The sequence below is a fragment of the Mobula birostris genome, chromosome 3 (genome assembly GCF_030028105.1).
Source record: "Mobula birostris isolate sMobBir1 chromosome 3, sMobBir1.hap1, whole genome shotgun sequence".
In the NCBI taxonomy this organism is placed as follows: Eukaryota; Metazoa; Chordata; class Chondrichthyes; order Myliobatiformes; family Myliobatidae; genus Mobula; species Mobula birostris.
This window is the reverse complement of record NC_092372.1, coordinates 62,716,587-62,738,802: the sequence shown is the minus strand read 5'-3', so window position 1 is coordinate 62,738,802 and position 22,216 is coordinate 62,716,587. Positions and strand designations below refer to the sequence as shown.

Below are 22,216 nucleotides of genomic sequence, written 5' to 3'. Positions count from 1 at the left end.
ACCGCTTTTGAACAGAACAGCAGCAGCAGCAAAACACAGATTGGATGGTATGGTCTGTGAAAACAGGAAATTTCAGCAACAACTCTACATTAACTGGGGAGACAAAAGCAAAACTGCAGCAAGTAACAGAAATCTGAAATTAAAGCTATCTTAAAATGGAGTGGAGGACGTATTAAACATACACAAATGCAATTATTTGGGGTGTTTTATTTTGGAATTTAACCATGAACTTGGTTAATATATACTTAACACTCCACATCCCTCAGCCCAAGAATTGAGCTGCCTTCATTAAATTCAGGTTTTAAAGTAATGAAATTGTAACCTCTGACGACGTTATGAAAATAAATAGAATAAAAGATTGAAGCATTAAATAAATTATTCCCACATTATTTTGCACCGAATTATCTGAGATCATGTTGATTTTAAACTCTATTCACCAAATCAATATACCCAGAAAAATACCCACCCACAATATCATCCATGTCCCAGAATGGAATGGATCCGTTTGTCACATTGTGCCTTGTAATCTTGGGTGAACGGGCACTTGTGATCACATTAGTCCAAATTGTCAATGATCTGCGGGTGCAGTGACCGACAGTCTGCTGAAGCCTCACTCGCGTCTGTTTCACAATGAATGTTACAATTACTTTAAATACAGCTTTATTGAGTTAAAATTATATTAGTTGATCTGGATTTGGTTGCTAAACGCCATAGCTAGCACCAGTACGCTCTCATTTGCCTCTGCGTTCAGCTGCAGGAATTACATGCGTAAACTTTCTACTTAAATTCTGGCTTTTTGGGGTCCATATAGTTACGCAATAGGCATTAGTTGACTAAATTATGATCAATTAATGCTGATCAATTGGAGATTTTCTGTTTGAATGTATGCTAATGAACTTGCTGGGAAATTTGAGAAATATTGCACTCTGGCAAATCCACTTCAAGTTACAGAACATTGCCGGTGCAATTTCCCGGGTATGGAAACTTTTTACAGTGACTTCCATCCACCTCCAGCAAGTGCCATTAGATCTCCCATTCATGTCATCCCCACCAGATCAGAGCTGAAGCAATTTTATGGGAGAGAGCACCCTGCTCAAGTCCTAGTTTCAAACATCCACACTCTCCACTGACAAAGATGGTAGGCATAGACTTACAGTACCTCAGGGATCCATTATTGTGGCCAGAACCTACTCTGATTTTCATCAGTGAGTCTCCAAGCAATGCCAAAGCTTTACACAACAAATGCCAACACATTAGGTGAGGCAAGAACAGAGGCAGTTGTGGTGGCCAGCTAAAGCAAGTCCTACCCACAATATAATTGTGAAATACTTTGACAGCTTGTAAAACTACACCCCCAGACCGAGGCAAAAGCCAAACTATCTTAACGATTAAAAATTTAAAATAAATGTCAAAACACTATTAAATATTTCAAAACACATTCAAAAATTGATCAAAACAAATATATATGATATTCTTCCTCTGGAGTCTGGCAGCCATTCCTTTCCATTCAAGTGAATGGACTCACTCTCCCTGCACCTCATATGTTCAGAAGCAGATCGAAGAGCAGCTTCTCCAAGTGCAGCTCTGGGGATTTGCAACAGGGTCACAGATAAGAAATTTCTCCCTGAGCTCATCTAATAACTTCAGTACTACATGCTTGTGTGGGAAGCCGAACTCCTTGGCATTTTCATGCTGAAGGCGAAACGATCCCATCACTGAATTTTACTCTTGTACTGGTTGACCGGAGCATCAACATTTCAGCCGCAAGAAGTTTATATCATTTAGCATAAGCAAGAAATTTTGATTTTCAGATTTACTTATAAGTCAGTATATTTCCTCTGAATGAAATAATACAATTAGTTTACGGAAGAATTGAGTACTAACTTCCTTCGAACAATGTGAATAGCATATAAACAAATGATATGAACACTATTCCTTATTCCTTTTACTTGTAACATTTATTTTTCTAATTTATTGTACTGCTGCTGCAAAACAACAAAATTCACATCATCTGTCAGTGATAATAAACGTGAGTCTGATTCTGATATTAAACTGGCCTCTAATTTTAGCTCTATTCCTAGTCAACTAACTCTCCCATGCTTACATCTGATCACTCATGAGCATGCGTTCCTGGTTCGTAAACCTTCAAAATGATCCATCTGCTTTTGTCCCAGGTAAATTTTCAGCGATGTACTGAACAAGTTAGCAGCTGATCCTATCTGGTAACTGAGTTTAAGCTACAAGAATGATTATATTTCACCATCATTCTGTATCCAAGTCTTCTCCGTGTCGGGATTATTGTCACACAGATACCATTTTATTTATTTATTTATTTGTATATGTATTTATTTATTGAGACACACCAAGGAGTAGGCCCCTTGGCCCGCACCACCCAACAACCCCCGACTTAACTCCAGCCTAGTCACTGTACAGTTTACAATGACCAATTAACCTACCAGCCAGTGCGTTTTTGGACTGTGGGAGGAAACCAGAGCACACAGAGGAAAGACATAGGGAGAACGTACAAGCTCTTTACGGGGAGTGAAAGGAAATCAACCCGGTTCACTGGTACTGTAAACCATTGCGCTAACCACTGCACTACTGTGCCGCCTCATGAATATCAGTCAAATTTTAGCCTTGCTACAGTTTTATACATTTATATCAGCTTTCTAACTGACATTTCAAATGAAGATTTGGGGTAGAACCTTTAACCTCTACAGAGATGCAAACAGACCACATGCCAATACATATGAACTAACCATCTAACAGAAAATGCTGGAAATATTCAACAAATGAGATAACATGTGTGGGAAGAGAAACAGTGTCAATATTTGTTTAAATGAACATTGGCCTGAAATGTTAATTCTTCCTTCCCAAGGATGCAACCTGACGTGTTGAGCATTTACAGAATTTAGATTTCCTGCATACTTTAGCGTTTTTGATTTTCAACCACCCATCTAATTTTCAGACATAAAATATAACTGATCGACAAACATTACTTTCACACCGTAACAACATACACACACTTTTATCCACAGCTAAATTTATTTTATTTCAGGCATTCTCAATTACACCATAGGTTAAGTATCTTCTATCATCCCCTACTTTCAACATTTCGATGTTTGTCAAAATCATTTCCTTTCCCTGGCTCACAATTGAACGTTCAGTGATAGATGGAACAGTTTGATATTCATTTCAAACTCAGAAGATGAAAATGCTTTCCTACAATTCCTTTACTTCTAGCCCTTCCTTTCCTGCAGTTATTCTTTTCCTTGTCTACCTTATAAATGATGGAGTGAAATTTACTTAAGCAGTTCTAAAGAAAACTTACAAAATTTTTTTTTTAGGAATCTCCATTTTTCTTTTCACTTATTTTGTTCAGCAATCCTCAGACTGGAACCATCAATTCAGACACAGCCTATCTTTGTTATATCATTTCTTATCCTATATATTATTACCCTATATTATAAGTACCTGCAATATACATGAAGAACTGCAACTTCATCAAAATCATATTTTGCAGTTTCCCCAAAGTGCATTGAAAAGCTGGCATGTATCTTATCCTAACTCCCTGAGGTTCATGCATTACAGTGTGTGTGTATATATAGGGAATATATATATATATAGAATGAACATGAGCTTTTTTAAAAGAAACCAAAATATTATCATAAAGTTCACCCAATAAACAATACAACCAAGCTCACAATACATTTCCAACAGAGGGTTACAGTTTTAGAGTGCAGAGGCAGTAGTTAAGTAACCCTTAATGACAGATTCTGATGAACTAAAATAACAATCTGACAGCATGTTTAAATAATCAGTCACCCTTGATTATAACTTGTCTTTAATTAACTGGATAATTTAATAACGGTGAGACATCACTTAGAGTAGCGTGAGCAGTTTTGGGCTTCTTGTTTAAGAAAGGATGTGCTGACATTGGAGGGGGTTCAAAGGAGGTTCACAAAAAGGAACGTTTGATGGTTTTGGGCCTGTACTCACTGGAATTCAGAAGAATGAGGCGTGACCTCATAGAAAGCTACTGAATGTTGAAAGCCCTCTATAGAGTGGATATGGAGGATATGTTCCGTATCGTGAGAGAGTCTCTAAGACCAAAGGACACAGCCTCAGAATAGAGGGGCTTCATTTTAGAACAGAGGTGAGAAGGAATTTCTTTAGGCGGAGAGTAGTGAATCTGTGTAATTTATTGCCACAGGTGGTTGTGGAGGCCAAGTCATTGGGTATATTTAAGGAAGAGTTTGATAGATTGTTTTATTAGTCAGGGCATGAAGGAATATAGGGGAGAAGGCAGGAAATTGGAGCTGAGAGGGAAAATAGATCAGTCATAATGAAATGGCGGAGCAGACTCAATGGGCTAAATGGCCTAATTCTGCTCCTATAGCTTATGATCTAGTAGTGATGATCACAATAATAAAGCAAACGGAATAGAGTCATAGATTTGCGCCTAATAGAAAAAGGATTTTCGGCCCATCATGTCTATACTGACCATCATGTCTATCCATTCTAAACCTACTTATCTCAGTTAATACCATATCCCTCTATGTCTTGCTCATTCAAGTATCTGTCTTGATGCCTCTTAAAAGTTGTTGATATTCCTGCCTCCTCCACATGCTTCTGGCACCTTATTCCAGACATCAACTACAGGCTACAAAAGACTAACTAACACACACATTGAGAATTGATTGAGCTCCCAACATAATATTAAATATAAATGTCTGCCGTGTGTACTGTAAATATGTTCCTTCCTATGAGTTGCAGGACAAACTTTTTTCCCTCTCTCCACTTATTTTCATTGTTCTTTTTATCAGGCTTTGATGCCACTCATTACAATACTGTGGAGGTATGATTACCATGAGTGAAATTTCTGCTTTTTCCAACTTGCTGACAAAATTGAATGAAGGACATCTATAAAAACAGAAGCAATTTCCTATTACCTGGAATTGACCTTTTACTCATTGTGTGAAAATTTTTCCCTGAGCATGTAGTGTTGGAAAAACAGAAAAGAGCTGGAGAGAGAAGATGGGAACAAAAATAATATTTTGTGAATATTTCTGAAAGCAATGAAGTGAACAGAAGTGGTAGGGGGAGAGACAGAAGTAAAATAAAATTTCCCATTTCACAGTAAAATCAGTTAAAATCTCTTAGATTAGAAAATGGTAAGTTTTAGAATATCTGCTATTTTAAGCAAAGAGTGAATATTCACCATAAACAAGGCTTACAAATAGTTTCAGAATGTCTATGCTGTGAGAACATATACAGGATGTGATAAATTTCACACTGTTAGAAATTACTTTCAAGTGTGCGATGCTTTTGATGGATTGGGCAGTGATTTTGGAGAAACTTTGCAAATAAAGGAAGTACTAGCAGCACCGAGAAGGCTCCTTATCTCAACTTCCTGTCAATAACCAGGCAGATGGCATTGATCAGACAGTCACTTCGCTTGCTGGCCCATTCACCTGCAGCATATGCCAGATGTTACTGTGTTGGAAGCAGGAGACATGTTTGTCCCTCCTGCACACCAATGGGGAAATGCACACCTCAAAAAAAATTATGTCTGCAGATAATAGACAATATTACAGGCTGATCATAAGCATTCTAATGAGGATTCGTAATTAGTTACGTCAGTCTTTATTGTTCATTCATAATTGTCATGCAAACTGAGGTGATAGTCAACAGTTAGTCACATGAGTCATATATCAACTAGATCAAACGTGGATGGTACATTTCCTTTTGAATAAACAAATCAGTGGATCAAAGGGTTTATGGAGCAGCCAGCAGTACAGAAATTATTCTCTCCCTTCACACTCTTTACACGTAACTGAATTCTCCATCTCTCCTGGTGTGACTCAGTAACCCACCATTGTAACATGAAGGGCACTTTCCAAAATAAACATTCACTTGCATTATAACGAAGACAAAATTGTTCATGTTATTTGATTTACAAATATAAAGCACAAATAAAAATGCTAATCTATAAAACTTTGCTGAATCCTGAACTGGCCTTCATATTAACACCACAGACTCTTCAGTTTCTAACTTTAAAATGTTTCCTTGCTTTAACTTCCCCATATAAAAATAATAAAAGATGAAAATAAAAATAAAACTTTTAATCATAAAATTACTTGAAAATATGATATTTATTACTGAATGATGTAGTTCTCTCACTGCCAGCTTTTAACACTTATTAAAAGAGTTCAATGAATGTCCTAAGCTTTGTTAATAACATTGTCATTTCAATCATGTACATTAATTCACAAAACTAAAAACAAAATTATTCCATTATGTGAAGGAATATCATTAAGGACATGTAAGGAACTCTGGTTATCTCATCTACAGGCTGAATTTAAAATTTATATTGAACTATCATCACATTTTGAGGTTACCTTTAGAAAGAGTCAATCTCTCAGGTTTTATTAAATTTGATACACACACAGTATATCATATAATACCACAGCTATATGAACTCTACTGCACAGCACATTTTAAATTGTCCCTTTCAGGCCTAAAGATTTAATCTTATGGATAATGTGTTTCCTGATCCTGTGGGTGGGGGTTACGGTCACTCTGCTTTGCAATAGAGACTTGTGGCTATGAAATAATCTCAGGTTCTGGGACTGTGGTAAACCATATATATATGTTGTAACTGGGTTAACTGTCTGGACACGTCCCTCTGCTGACTGCCTCTGTGGCTCCTCCCACAGAGTCCTGTATAAAGGTGTTTCGCCTTGCCCCTCCCCCTCAGTCTGGGGGCAGACGCTCACCGTGGAGGCCGTATTGTACAGCAAATAAAAGCCTTTCAGTATTTTACCAAACCTCAGTCTTTTGGAGTTATTGAAGGTGCTTCAGGGACCTCCTCTGTGGTGGTTGTACAATAGGAATTGACTCTGGAACTGCAGGAAGTGGTTCTGACGGCTCAGAACACATTTCTTCTCTAACAATTGATTCTGCTCTCCTCATCTGATCAATGTGTCATCTCCAGATGACATCAGACACTGTCTCCACTGTGTCGGAGAGTGGTCCAGTTCTGTCCTTAAACTTTTCGAGTATCTACTTTTGATCATCTCTGTGGTCCCTCACCAGGAGTGCTTGTCCAGGAGTGAGTGAAACATGAACCATCTTGTTTGAGGAGTGCTCAATCTCTGTTTGTCCTGCAAACTCCTTCTGAGATTACGTTTGAGCAGATCCAAATGTGAATGCAAGGGCTGACCCTGGAGCAGTACAGCTGGTGGGTTGTTGGTTGTGCACTGTGCTGCATTATAGTATACAAGGAGGAAGTTGGCAAGCTTCTTATTCAGTGTCAGTGTAGTATATTTTGCTGACATCGCTCACAGTGCATTCTTTAGACTCTGAACAAACCTTTCCGCCAAGCCGTTTGTAGCTGAGTGCTTCAGTGCGAATCTAATGTCATTTAGAGGAATGACTGAAACTGTTCCACATCAAACTGTGGTCCATTGTCACCGACAAAGTGTTCAGGAACACCAGTCCTTGAGAAGAGGCTTCTCAACACATGAGCAGTCTGTGAGGCTTTAGTAGAGACTTTTGGGAACACTTCTGGTCAGTTTGTAGCTGCATCCACTACTACCAGAAAATTTGTGCCCATGTTCAGTAAAATTCACATGAATTCTCTGCCAGGGTAATGCAGGCCATTCTCAGAGATGGAGAGGTGTTGCTCTTGGAAGCTTCTGGATGTATTGGCATCCCGAACCGTGCCTGGCAAGCTGTTTGCTCTGGTGATCTATCCCAGGACTTCAGACAATGCTTCAAGCCAACATTTTCATTTTGACCATACCTAGATAACCAGCATGTAGTATTATGTCTTGTAACTCCAAAACATAAAAACTAAATGAAAGGAAAACAGTGCGGAGAAAAACTCGTGAACATTCCTAGTTTTACTATTAGCAAGGTGCACATGTATGACGTGGTGGTGTGATGATGCATGCCACGCACATATGTTTACATATAACCTGAAATGAATTATTTAAACAACAAAGAATGCTGAATCAAACCATATATTTACAATAATACTCAAATATTACCAAAATATTAAAAACTATGTAGCTCCTCCAACACTTTGGATGGTGTAATTGCTCATAAGGCAACCTCTGTCAAGAGCAAGTTTATTCTGGCACTGGTAAAAGTGGGGGAGCTGGGATTTCTGCAGCACATTCCAGCCATTTTGTGTGGCCATGTAGACCTGAGACATGTGTGGGGCTGATTCTGGTTTCTCTTTGAATCATCTCTGCTGTAATAGTGAGACATTCAATTTGCATTAGGGAGAGTGTGCCAAGATGAGTGTCCTCTTTTGTAAATGTTTTAGTTATTTCCTTTTCCAAGGGCAAACAGGACAATTCATTAGCATTTCCATGGTTTGTTCTCCCTTTGAATTCGACCTTGTCCTCCAGGAAACAGGGCCCATCTCTGCATTCGTGCTACTGCTGTTAGTGGGACACCCTTCTGTGGATTGAAATCGAACACCAGGGGTTGATGATCAGTAAGGAGGGTGAACTCTCTCACATACAAGTTGAAACGTTTTACACCCCAAACTGGACTCAAGGACTGTGTGTCAATCTCTGCATAATTTTTCTGTGAGGTGGTAAGGGAGCATGATATTCCCTTCCATCACTCATAGCATGAGACATGACTGCACCTATACGGTAAGGCAAAGTGCCGTAGACAAAGCTTCACTGGATGATCTAGATCACAATGAGTGAGTGCAATGTCTGACATTGCGAATTCCTTTACCTTTTGGAAAGCACTTATTTGTCCATTGCCAATTCTTCCTGATCTGTAGTAATGAGTTCAAGGGGTGGAGCACAGTAACAGGTTTGGCAGGAAATTGTTATTGTAATTGATAAATCCTAAAAAGTACAGCAAGTGTTCTTTGGCCCTGTGGCATCCACCACTGCTGGAATTTTCTCAGCACTGTTGTGCAATTCTTGTACATCAATGATGTGACCACAGTGAGTGATGCTTGGTTTAAGAATTCACATTTGACATGTTGTGCTCTGGGACCACAGTCTTTTAATCTTTTTAAAAGAGTCTTGAGATTTTGGAGGTGTTTCTTCCCTTCCTTACTGGTAACAATGATGTCTCCAGGTAACTCTGCGTGCCTGGGCAGTCTTGTAGCACTTGGTCCATGGCTTTCTGCCAGAGTGCAGGTGCGGTTGCTGCTCCAAAAATAAACCTGTTATAGTAATAAAGCCCTTTGTAAGTGCTTATGGGGTGAGAAATACTTTGGACTCTTCTTCCATTTCCATCTGTAAGTTGGTCTCAGCTAAGTCTACTTGGCTGAAGTGTCTCCTGCAGAAAGGTTTACAAAAATATCCTCTATTCTGGACAGAGGGTATTGATCAACTTTCAGTACTGGGTTGGTGGTAACCTTAAAATCACCACAGAGGCTGGCAAACTCATCCTTCTTGGTTACTGTGATCACTGGTGTTGTCCATGAGCTCCACTCAGCTTTCGAAGGAATTCCTTTAGCTTCCATGCAATCTCACTCAGTGGTCACTTTATCCTGATGGTATAATGAACTGGATGGGCTTTGTAAAACTTGGGTGTGACGTTTTCACTTACCATTATTATACTCTTGATATATTTGAGCTTTCCAATGTCATCCTTGAACACTGTCGTGGCATCATTCAGTACCATTCTTAATTTGCTTTTAGTTGATTCTATTGCAGGGATTTTGGCATGAAAATGGTAGATGGATCTCCAGTCCAGTTGTAGTTGTCTCAGCCAATCATTGTCACACCAGTAACACAATTTGCTTGGCCAGGCAAATTTCAATTTAGACATTGTAATTTTATTCATGATCACTTTCATCTCTGGCTGCTCTTTCCATTAATACAATGATTTTAGCTTCTCTTTTAAATGTAAGTTGTGCTCCAGTTAGGAGCCATTTTTGAATTCTTTCTTGTAAGATTCCACAGACTAAATGATATCTCAGTGCGTCATTTAGCCCACTACTGAACTGACAGCTTCAGCCATCTACACTGAAATGGACTCCCCTGCTTTTGGTACTGCTTATGAAACCTAAAGCATTCTGCAATCAACAATGGTTTTGTTCTAAATGTTCCTGCATTATTTTCACAGTACGGGCAAAGCTCATTTCAGCTGGTTTGGTTGGAACATTTAAACATCAAATCAAATTGTGTGCCCTTCCACCTATTACACCCAACAAAACTGGCACTCATTTCTCATTGGCTATTCCGTTTGCTTTAAAATGCTGCTTAACTCACTCAGTGTACATTAGCCAGTTATCTTTTGTGCAACTGAATACGTCTGTCTTTTCCATGTAGCCAGACATATCTGCTAAGCAATGCTAAGAAGTAAATGTTTTTATTTATGATTATTATCACCTGGTACTCTCTGTTTATGAACCTGTGAATTTCATCCATTTCCTGCCTTTTTTAAAAAACTGGATCATCTCTGTCTCCTCCCAAAGAAGCATTTGTTGCACTATTTTTTTAAAACTTGAATGTCTCACAGTGCTTTTTTAAAAACTTGAACATCTTGCTATGCTTCAACAGGTAGGTAGTTATCTTAGGTTCATTCAATACTTCCATATTGACACTGCTATCCTTTTTAACTCCAAAACTAATTGAAGGAAGAACATGGGAATGGGGATAAACATGTTTTAACTTTTTGTGAGGCACGCACTTATGATGTGGTGGCATAATGACATATGCTATTCACATACTTTGTACGTATAACCCGTAATGATTTATGTAAACAAATACTGCTTAATCTTACAATTTAATCAAATGTTATTGAATATTAAATACACAGCATTAGAGTGTGAGTAAGTAATCCTTGATCCCAAGGGAACTGCTTGTACAGAAATGTAACAAGATGTTTTTTTTTACCAGAATTTGCTAATGAATGCCCATCTCTCTTTTAAAATGCATACACTTCTATTACATCATACTCCAACAAAAGTTCCTGAGAATGAACAAGTTACTGAGTTAGAGTCATAGTCATAGAGCACAAAAATTCTGTCCCATGGCTGAAGATACAAAAGCCTGAAAGCATGTACCAGGTCAAGGACAGCTTCTGCCGTGCTCTTATCTGATGACTAAGTAGTTCCCTGGTGCAATAAGATGGACTCTTGATGTCTGAGTTTACCTCATTATGATCCTGCACCTTATCATCTGCCCGGAGTTTACTTTCTCCAGAGATGTTGCATTTTATTCTGCATTCTATTATTGTTTTAACTTGTACTAAATTGATCTGTATAAACAGAATGCAAGACAAGCTTTTCACTCTACCTCAGTAAATGTGACATGGATAAACCAATTCCACTTCCAATTCTAAATAGGCTTTTGGCCAACCAAGTCCATGCTAAACATCAATATACACCATCCTACACTAATCCCAATTTTCATTCCATCAGCTCTCCACACATTTTACCACTTACTAACACACACATGAGGCTATTTACTGTGGCCAATTATTCCAGTAGACTGGACAACTTTGGGATGGGGTCAGACCTAGACTGCCTGGAGAAATCTATGCTGTTATGGGGAGAATGTGCAGGCTTCACACGGTCAGTACCCAAGGTCAGGATTCAACCCAGGTCTCTGGAACTGTGAAGCAATGTCACAGCTGGTTTTGCTGCTGTGTCACTACAAATTTCAGCTTGATTTTTTTCCCTTATTCTCCAGTCTAATCTAATAAATGGTATTGTCCCTAAGAGGTATATGACACTGGATTCCAGTTTTTTAAAAATATATTTTACGTATTATCAAAAATCAATACACCAGTCAAGGCTTCTTATCCGTTCTTGAATGTGTTGTATTGTAGCTTGTAAACTTAGTTTTAACAGCTTTATGAATGGTTATGCTAGTTTTTAACGAGGTATTCTGTAAAATGGATGTTATGTTTTAAGAGACAAAACTGTAAAGATGTTATTCAGAATAATATGATACCTCAGCACTACCAGTCAGGACATGGATTGCTAAATTTAGCATAATTAGTCGGAGCTGTAGTTTTGTGCTCTTAATGTTCCACTGGTTCATAAAGTGAGCAGAAAGAATCAGAGAAACTTCCCAAAGGGCTGGCAGTTACATAATTTTGATAGATCCTTTGATGGAAAACTTTGTTAATGTAGTTAAATGAAAACATTACTTATGATTATTTCTCCTTGATTAAATGTAATATTGTCTCGAAACTTCAAGAATTCCTTCCAATAAATGTTTCTTTGGAAGAAGTTCCAGTAAGCTTATTATGAAACTAATCTAAAATTAGCCGTCAGTTTGACCAGTTTTATTTATTCACTTAGTAAAATCAGAACATAGCAAGCAAGGCTCAAAATCAGATTTATTCTCACCGATATATGTCCATGAAATTTGTTTGTTCTGGGCCAGCAGTACAGTGTAAGACCTAGAAAATGACTATAAATTACAATAAAACATAAAAATAAACAAATAATGCAGAAGAGTAATAGTAAGGCAGCACTCATGGATTCATGGACAGTTTAGAAATCTGATGGCAGAGGAGATAAAGCTGTTCCTAAAATTTTGAGTATGCATCTTCAGACTCCTGTACCTCCTCAATGATGGTAACAATGAAAAGAGGGCATGTCCCGGACAGTGAGGATCCTTAACAATGGATGCTGCCTTCCTGATTCATCGTCATTTGAAGATGTCCTTTATGGCAGGGCAGGTTGTGACTGTCAAGGAACCCAAGTCTACAACCTCGGTGTGCAGCCTCCTTTGATCCTGTGCAATGAAGTCTCCATACCAGGTGGAGATGCAACCACTGAGATCTGCAAGAGTCTTTGGTGTCACACCAAATTCCCTCAGACTCCTAATGAAGTACAGTCAGCGGTGCGCCTTCTTCATGATTCCATCAATATGTTGGGCCAAGGAACCGTAGTCTGCTCGCCTTATCCACTGCTGAGCCCTTTAGAAGGTCTGGTGTGTGTTCTCTAAACTCCCCATCCTTGAAGCCCACAATCAATTTCTTGGTCTTGCTGATAGAATACAGAACTTAGAACGAAGAACACTACAGCAAATACATGCCCTTCGGCCCATAATGTTGTGCTGACCTTTTAACCTACTCTAAGATCTAGCTAACCCTTCTGTCCTACGTAGACCTCCATTTTTTTATAATCCATGTGATTTTTTTTTAAATGCCCCTAATGCATCTATCTTTACCACCACCCTGACAGAGCATTCCACACACTCACGATTCTCTGAATAAAAAAATTACCTCAGGCATCTAGAAGCACCCAGAGGAAACCAGTGTGGTCACAGGGAGAACATACTGTAAAGCGTGACACTAACCACTACTCCATGTGCAGCCTTTCCTACAGAAATTTTCCCTTAGCTTGACTGTCCAGAACCATCGTTCACAATCTCAAAATGAAGGCCTGGCCATTCAAGATGGAGATGAGAAGAAGTTACATCATTCAGATGTAACTTCACCACGAGGACTGTGGTTGCTCAGTTACTGAGTATTGTAAATAGATATCAGTAGATTTTTAGATACTGACAGAATCATGGGGTTAAAGCAGGAATGTGGCACTGATGTACAAGTAAGTGATCATTATCATCTCGTTGAAAGAAATAGATACCATCAATTGGCTTTTACTTGTTATATTCTTATAATAACAGACAGTGTGCCAGACTCCTCCATCATGAACTCTGATGACAGTCATAAGACATACAGTGGCCTCAGTGGCCCTGGAGAACATCAACATTATTGCAAGGTACTTGGCATCAGATCAGACCTGGACAAGGAGACCTGCTACATTAGCTATTTCATTACTGACTCTTTGGTCACTCGATGACCTGTAATTATGCTTTTCTTCTTCATTAAATTCCCCTTTTCATATTGTTAAAGTAGTTTAATCAGGGCCATTAGCGTCAGAAACATTCAGAGCTGATTTTTTTGTTAGTCCTGTAAACTTGAGAAGTGTAAGCCAGTGGGAGTGTCATTCTCAAATGCAGTACAACAATCCAAATCAGACTGGAAATGAGATCCTTTGGTCCCAATACTGTGTCATCATTATAAGCAGAAACATAAGCAAAGACAGCAATTATTGGGAATTCTAAATGTTTTTTAAAGCTTAAGTGGACTATTATCTTAAAAATTCTTCAGCTTTCAGAAGGACTTTCAGTGCTTTATTAAATTAACTTTTACCCTTTTCAAATAGTCTACTCTTGCTCTTTCATTCTATTCCTTTCCTGCTCTCAGCTGCTATAAATGTGACTATTAATATTAATAATATGCCATCAGTAGCTTGAGTTTTAAGTAAAGAAACACAAAATCACCCCTCTGTGAGGTGCAGAGAACTTGGCCATGCAGAGGGGAAAGGCAACGCACAGGTGCAGGATAAAGAACACAGAAGTTTCTGCCTCTCCCAGGGCCCCAGTACCAACTTTAAAGTGTTTTCATTTTCTGCACGGCAGCAGGTGCACAGAGAAATTCATCTTATCACGCTGTCTGACTGTTATTTCCTGTGGAAGTGGTTTATCATCATTTGGCAACTCCTCCCATTGGCCAACTCTTGAGATTAGAAACTCACCGCTTAAGCGTATGACTCTGGGCCTTAACTTATAATTTACCAGACTGTTCTGCAAATGTATGTTTCACTCTGTTCTCCTTTTATGGCTTTTCTATGATTTTTTAAATATTTTGGAATCAAAATTTTTCCCATTTCAGTTTAATTTAAATATGGGAGCTTGTTCGTAGGTTAACTACCCAAAAGAAAGTAATTTCAGAATATGTATAGTTTCTTCCTCTATAGACACAGACAAACCTATTTTATTTTGAAAATATTCCACCTCTTATTTGCAGCTTCTGTTTAATTTTTTCAGCTATTTCTTTGTCTGTCACTTTCCTCTACTTCCTTCTTTCCAGTTCCAAAAATGCAAGTTTAAAATAAGCATTCTTCCCTTGGGTATATTACTAATGTAACCATTACTCATGCGTGAGCCTTGTCAGTCTGGATAATGTAAGCTTTGATTCTCTAGAGATATTGTATTGAGTCTAATTCTGTCCATACCTGATATTCACAGGAGCACATTGTTGGCAGTATGTGCTGACAGCAACCAGGAGCTGAAGCAAGAGATACTTTCAGTGACTTCTTATGCTTAACTAAACCTTTTGCATTTCAACGCATTTTCCAGGAGCAATTTCAAACAGCACTTGGTACTGAGCTGAAATATAGATCTGAGGAGGGGTGACTAAATGTTAGCTAAAGGGATAGATTTTAAAAAGAAATTTACGGAAGAGAAAGGTTCATATACAGATGGGGGAATTAGTAGCTGAAGTCTGGATGCACTTCTTTTTCCAGAGTGTGGAACATTAAGAGCAGTCAGCAAGAAAACCACACAGGGACTTTAACAGCGGGTGAACTAACATAAGGCAGAGACATGTGAAGTTGTTCGGGGTTTCATATGCAACACCTTATCCATATTCTTCAACCCATAGAATTCATCGGGGACAGGAAGCACAGTAACATTCCAGCCAATTAGGAAGAAATGGAACATTTCTTCACAGTTGTATCAGACAATCAAAATTAGTCCAACTTACTTCATGTTGTTTTGGGGTATTATTGAAAAGTGTAAAAGAAAGAAAAGGAAAATTGTAAAGTACTAATGGCAGATTTACAAGCTTTATATTAAACTGTAGTTCAGAAACAGCAGAGATCAAACCAGAGGGAAACACAAGGCAAACAGAGAGGTTTGGATGACTTCTGGATAAATGCACGAACTGTGGTAAAGAGCTGCAGATACAATTAAATGCTTGGGATTATAATTGATAGTCAATAAAAATATCTGATTCTAACAAGGAGAGGAATGGACACAAAATATGATAGTTACAATGTATTCAGGAAATATAGCATAGGAAAAAAAAAGTGAAATGGCATTATTGTTTGATAATGTTCCAGCACCAGAAAGAAATGGTGCACTTAGGATTATAAAGACAGAATCCACATGGATAGCGTGAAGAATCATTAGAGCTTTTTTATATATTAATTTGCCTTTGAGAAAGTCAAAAAACAAAGCAACAGCTGAAAATCCTAAACAAAACCTGAAAATACTGTACTCAATGTGAGAAGAGAAAAATAGTTGATGTATCAGAGACCCTGCATTGGAACTAAAAATGAGACAATGGAAGCTTGTAAAACTGCAGGTAAAGTGTAAGAGGAGATTTCTGTCATAAGGGTCCATGGAAATAAGCTGTAAACAAGATTGTATGGTCTGCAAAGTGACAATAAAGTGCTTCAGCCCTGAATTCTTCTCCCTTCGCGTAGGATTTCTCTGGACTTCAGATAAATGGATCCTTGACCACTCACTCCATTATCCACGCTTCTGCTCTTCGCCCACATCTTTTCTCCCTCAAACCAGGATAGCATTCCCTTGTCCTGATCTGTGGCCACTAACCACAACATTCAACAAACCATCCTCTGCAATTTCTAAAATTTACGAACCAAGGCCATCACTGTGATGTCTTTCTCTTTCAGCATATGATCCCCTCACCCATCTTGAAACCTACTCAATCCTCATCCCACTTCAGCTTGCTGTGAAACAGCAGGGAATCAGTTAGCTATCATTTCCCTTCCTCCCATCTGCTACAGACTAAAATACAATCTCCAACTTTAACCCTACCTTTTTCTGCTTCTGTTGAGAGATCATCTGTCTGAACATTAAGTCCCTACCCCTTTTCACAGATGCTATCTGCCATCCTACATATTTCCAATATATTCTGTTTTCTGGCTGTTGGTAGATTAGTGATAATTTCAAAGCTTATGTATTTCACAAAACTTCAAAATATGAAGACCATTTCAGGAGGACAAAAATATGCCAGTGAAATGGCAGGTACATAGTGGATGACATTTGATGCAAAATTACTTATTGTTTTCGGAAGTGTGAAGAGGTGATGTGTAAAGTAAGTCATACACGATCACCCAGTGCCAGCTGCAGTGTCTGGGGCACGTAATAAGGATGTCCCCATGTCAGCTACCACGCAGAGTGTTATACGGCCAGCTACATTATGGTCAACGCTCAGCTGGAGGGCCGAAGAAGCGCTGTAAGGATCAGATGAAGAATGCTTTAAGGAAGGGCAAGATCAGACTCGAGGACCTGGAGGAGGTTGCTACTGACCGTACCACTTGGAGACAGCTGTGTAGGGACGGGGTTCGTATTCTGGAGGTGGAAAGAACAGCCAGAAAACAGCAGAAGGAGCCAGGAGAAATGCAGCCATGGTTGCCACCACTACTACATATACATGTCCCACCTGCAATAGAGCTTGTGGGTCCAGGATAGAACTGTATAGTCATGAAAGATCTCGTCATTAAAGGAATGGATGTCGTCATCGGATTTCAATGGACAACCGAAGAAGATACAATGTTTGAGCAACACACACAAAATGCTGGAAGAACTCAACAGGCCAGGCAGCATCTATGGAAAAAAGTACAGTTGACGTTTCAGGCCAAAACCCTTTGGCAGGACAGAAGGGTTTTGGCCCAAAACGTCAACTGTACTTTTTTCCATAGATGCTGCCTGACCTGCTGAGTTCCTCCAGCATTTTGTGTGTGTTACTCAGATTTCCCGCATTTGCAGATTTTGTCTTGCTTGTTTTTCATACAATGTTTGAGAAGGCGCAGGTACAATGAGAGAGGGATAGGATGTGCATGCATATACTTTTATACAGTAGTTAACTAGTATTAAGTTAGATTTGCACATGGTGCTATAAAGTACAAAAACAAGGAAATTAGATTAATCATAAAGCAATAGTTTGGCCTGTTACAGTACACGTAACCCAATTAGATGAAGGCATTAGTGAAGGTTTTAATCTTGTGTATTTATTTAAACTAATGTTTATTATCCATCCTTATAATCCCTTTGTACAGGTAAAAGGATTTCAGCTTCCTTAACTACTGCAATCTACATGGTAATCAAGTCTGACACAACTTCTCATTAATGTTAGTAAAAGAATGTGCAAGATGTATAATTTTGAATGAAATTCAGACAAAAGATGTACCAGAGTTGAAATAAGACTATAAGATCAGAATACATCGGAGCAGAATTAGGCCACTCGGCCCATTGAGTCTGCTCTGCCCTTCATGGCTGATTTATTATCCCTCTTAACCTCTATTCTTCTGCCTTCTCCCTGATGAGCCAAGAACCTATCAACCTCCACTTTAAATACACTCAATGACTTGGCCTCCGCAGCCATCCGTGGCAATAAATACCACAGATTCATCACCCTCTGGTTCAAGACATTCCTTCTTATCTCTCTATTCTGAGGCTGTGCCCTCTGGTCCTAGATTCACCCACTATATGAAACATCCTCTCCACATCCACTTTGTTTAGGCTTTCCAATATTTAATAGATTTCAATGAGCTCCCCCCACCCCCCGCACTCTTCTTCTAAACTCCCGTGAGTCGAAGCCCAGAGCTATCAAATACTCCTCATACATTAATCCTTTCATTCCCGGAATAATTCTCGTGAACCTGCTTTGGACTCTGTCTGATGCCAGCACATCCTTCCTTAGATAAGTGACCCAAAACTGCTCAGAATACTCCAAATGTGGTCTAACCAATGCTTTATAATGCCTCAGCATCACATCCTTGCTTTTATATTCTAGTGCTCTCCAACTGAATACAATCTTGCATTTGCCCTCTTTACCAGCGACTTAACCTGCAAGTTAAACTTTATGGAATCCCGCACAAGGACTCCCAGGTCCCTTTGTGTCCCTGGTTTATGAACTTTTTCCCTGTTTAGAAAATAGTTTACGCCTTTATTCTTCCTACCAATGTGCGTGACCGGACTCTTCCCTACAATATATTCCATCTGCTACTTCTTTACTGCTTCTCCCAGTCTGTCCATGTCCTTCTGCAGACTCCCTGTTTCCTCAACACTACCTGCGCTTCCACCTATCTTTGTATCGTCTGAAAACTTGGCCACAAAGCCATCACTTTCATCATGCAAATTGTTGACGTATAAAGTGAAAAGAAGCGGTCCCAATATTGGACCCTGCAGAACACCACTACTCACCCACAGCCAACCAGAATAGGCCCTCTTTATTCCCATTCTTTGCATCCTGTCAGTCAACTAATTTTCTATCCATGCTAGAATCTTTCCTGTAATACCATGGGCTCTTATTAAGCAGCCTCATGTGTGGCACCTTGTGAAAGGCCTTCTGAAAATCCAAGTAAACAATGTCCGCTAACTCTCCTTTCTTTATCCTGTCTGTTATTTCCAACAGATTTGACAGGCAATATTTCCCTTTAAATGAAACCATGCTGTCTTTGGCCTGCATTATTATGAGCCTCCAAGTAACTCAAAACCTCATCCTTAATAATGTACTCCAACATCTTCCCAACCACTGAAGTCAAGCTTGCTGGCCTATAATTTCCTCTCACCCTTCTTAAAGAGTGGAGTGACATATGCAATTTTCTAGTCCTTTGTAACCGTTTAAGTCGGTACCATTTAATTTAGTTTTGCAAACTTTAAATTTGGTATTTACATTCATTTCCTAACATAAATAGATCTTATTATTCCAGCTTTGCTTTAATAAAAAAAAATGTAAATCCAAAGCATTAGGGATAAGGTATGCAGAATAATGATTTTCACAATTGGACTTTTGCAGCTGAAATTCACCGTTTATCCTCTCAAAATAATTAAAGTAAAAGGCTAACTAATTTCCCTTGATGAAATGTCACTTATTTTTTCACTAGGGTGGAACTTAAACGGTGGAACTTAAACAGTGGAACTAACCACAGTACATACGTTCAATTGTTGTAATACAAATTCATTTTTGTAATAATGCACGTATTTTAATTTTTTTGCTGAAATGTTATCTATAACTTCTTTTTCAAGATATGCTCTGACAATAAACGTTATCGAACACAGAACTTATAGCGTGTATTATAGCTATGTTTAAAAACATTTTGCCAAATACAATTTATCATTTATAGAAATAGTAGGATTACCTCCAAAAATTGACTGATTCAAAAACGTTTATTTATTCCCTTTCCAAACATTTCCACTTTATTCTGTGCATTCATAAAACGTCTGCAATATGTAGGTTACTCACATGTGGAAAGAATCATTTTGTTGCCTTTACTGCAATTTAAACATCCCCTTGAAAGGTGACTGTTTAAGCTTTTGAATTCTTGTCATCCTCAAAGTACTGCTTGAATCACGCACAGCCTTTGAGTTTCTAGCTGATAAAGGTTTCAATGTGGTACACCCAGGATGTGACATAAAGAATTGATTTAACAGGTTTCATTTATAATGCATTATGATTCATATCACATAAGATAGAGCATGTTAAATTAAACTCTACATTAAGTTACAATTAAATAAGAACTGTTTAAGCACACTTTGATGTACTTTAATTCAAGTGAAAGTTATAATCAGTGTTGTGAAAACTCTGTTCTAAATACCCCCTTTTTGAAGCATCTCGCAAACCCCTGACTTCAACCAGAGAAGAGCAGGAAGTGCTTGGGAACATCTCCACCTGCAGGTTCTCCACCAAGTCAAGCACCATTCTACTTGGAAATAAATCACTCTCTCTTCAGTGCTGCTGATCAGAATACTGGAACTCAAAACCCAGCAGCATTGGGAGAGCACTTCCAGCAAGGGGCTGCCGCAGTTCAAGTAGATTCTCTTAAGGGAGACAGGGATGGAGATAAACCTTTGCTTCACAAACAACATCTGTGCTCAGGGAACACAGGTAACATTTTTTAATGATTATGAATTGAGTATTTGGATTTAAAAGGCAACATTTTAAGAACTGGGGGTGAATCGGCAAGTAGTTATATTGATGCTGGGTGAACATTAGGATCAAGCCAGAATGTCAACAGACTCATGATGAGTCAAAAGAGCCTGTTTCCATACTCTACAACATAGTGATTCCTGAAAAGCCTCTGGCAGGTAAAGAACATCAAAAAAGGCTAAGTCGAATACCATTAATGGAAGGCTTTTCAGCTGCGTACATATTGGCTGCTTCATGTTGTGCAGTATTGAGTCATACAACATGGAAACAGGGCCTTTGGCCCAACTAGTCCATTTCAACCAAGATGCCACCTAAATTTGTTCCGTTTGTCTGCATTTGACCAATATCCCTCTAAACCATAAGACTATAGGACATAGGAGCAGAATTAGGCCATTTGGCCCATCGAGTCTGCTCTGCCATTCAATCATGGCTGATCCTACTTTCCCCTCCTCAGCCCCTTTCCAAATGTCTTTTAAATGTTGGTAATGTATCAGCCTCAACCACTTCTTCTGGCAGCTTGTCCCATTTAGAAACAACTCACTGGGTGAAAAATCTGGCCCTTTGATCCTATTAAATCTTTCCACACTCACCATAAACCTATGACTTCTAATTCTCAATTCTCCAACCCTGGGAAAGAGACTGTGAGCATTCAACCTCTCAGTGCATCTCATCATTTTTACATACCTCCCATCATCCCTCATTTTCCTATGTTCCAATGAACAAAGTCCTAGCCTGGTCTTTCCTATAGCAGGATGACTAAAACTGCAACATACTAGTCTTTCTGTCTGTCTGTCTTCAACGTCCTGATGATGAAACCCAGCATGCCAAAAGCCTTCAACAATTTTCCTGTATCCCTAGGTCCCTCTGTTCTATAACACTCCTGAAGGCTCCATTATTCGCTGTGAAAGTCCTATCCTGATTCCTCTTCCTAAAAAGCAAAACATGCACTTAAACTCAATTGAGTTGAATGCCGTTCACCATTCCTCAGTCCACTTACCCAACTGCTCAAGATACCTCTATAATTCTTGAAAACTATCTTCACTGTACATGACACTACCAATTTTAGTGTCATTTTGCAAGCTTACTAACCAGGCCTTGCATATATTCTCCTCCAAATTGCCGATATACAGCGGATAACTAATGATAATGAACCTAGCAGTGATCCCTGAGCTATTGCGCTAGTCATGGTCTTTCAATCTGAAAAACAACTTTTCACCATCACACTCTGCTTCCTACCATCAAGCCAATTGTGCTTCTAATTAGTTAGCTCTTCCTATGTGATCTAACTCTGCAAAACAGCCTATCATGTGGAACCTTATTAGAAGCCTTACTGAACATAATTTAGACTACATCTACTGCCCTCCCCTCATTGACTTTCTTAGTTATATCTTCAAAAAACTCAAACTTGTGAGACAAGATCTTTCTTGCAATCCTTAATCAACTTCTCTCTTTCCATATACCA

The 22,216-nt window shown here is 38.8% G+C and overlaps 1 protein-coding gene across 2 annotated transcripts in view; it reads right to left on the bottom strand.

The window, feature by feature from the left end:
• The window catches only part of txk (TXK tyrosine kinase), a 48,135-nt gene extending 27,970 nt beyond the window's left edge, over window positions 1–20,165 (bottom strand). Inside the window, exons 1-3 of one of the 2 annotated variants that reach the window (XM_072252753.1) lie at window positions 20,071–20,164; window positions 467–620; window positions 3–54 (exon numbers count right to left, since the gene is read on the bottom strand). In XM_072252753.1, coding sequence (XP_072108854.1) covers window positions 3–54; window positions 467–482 — 68 coding nt within the window. In that variant the 5' untranslated portion in view covers window positions 483–620; window positions 20,071–20,164. Of the gene's footprint in view, window positions 1–2; window positions 55–466; window positions 621–20,070 lie in introns of both variants that reach the window. The other variant, XM_072252751.1, reaches the window with a different exon arrangement.
• Between the last annotated feature and the right edge of the window lie 2,051 nt (window positions 20,166–22,216).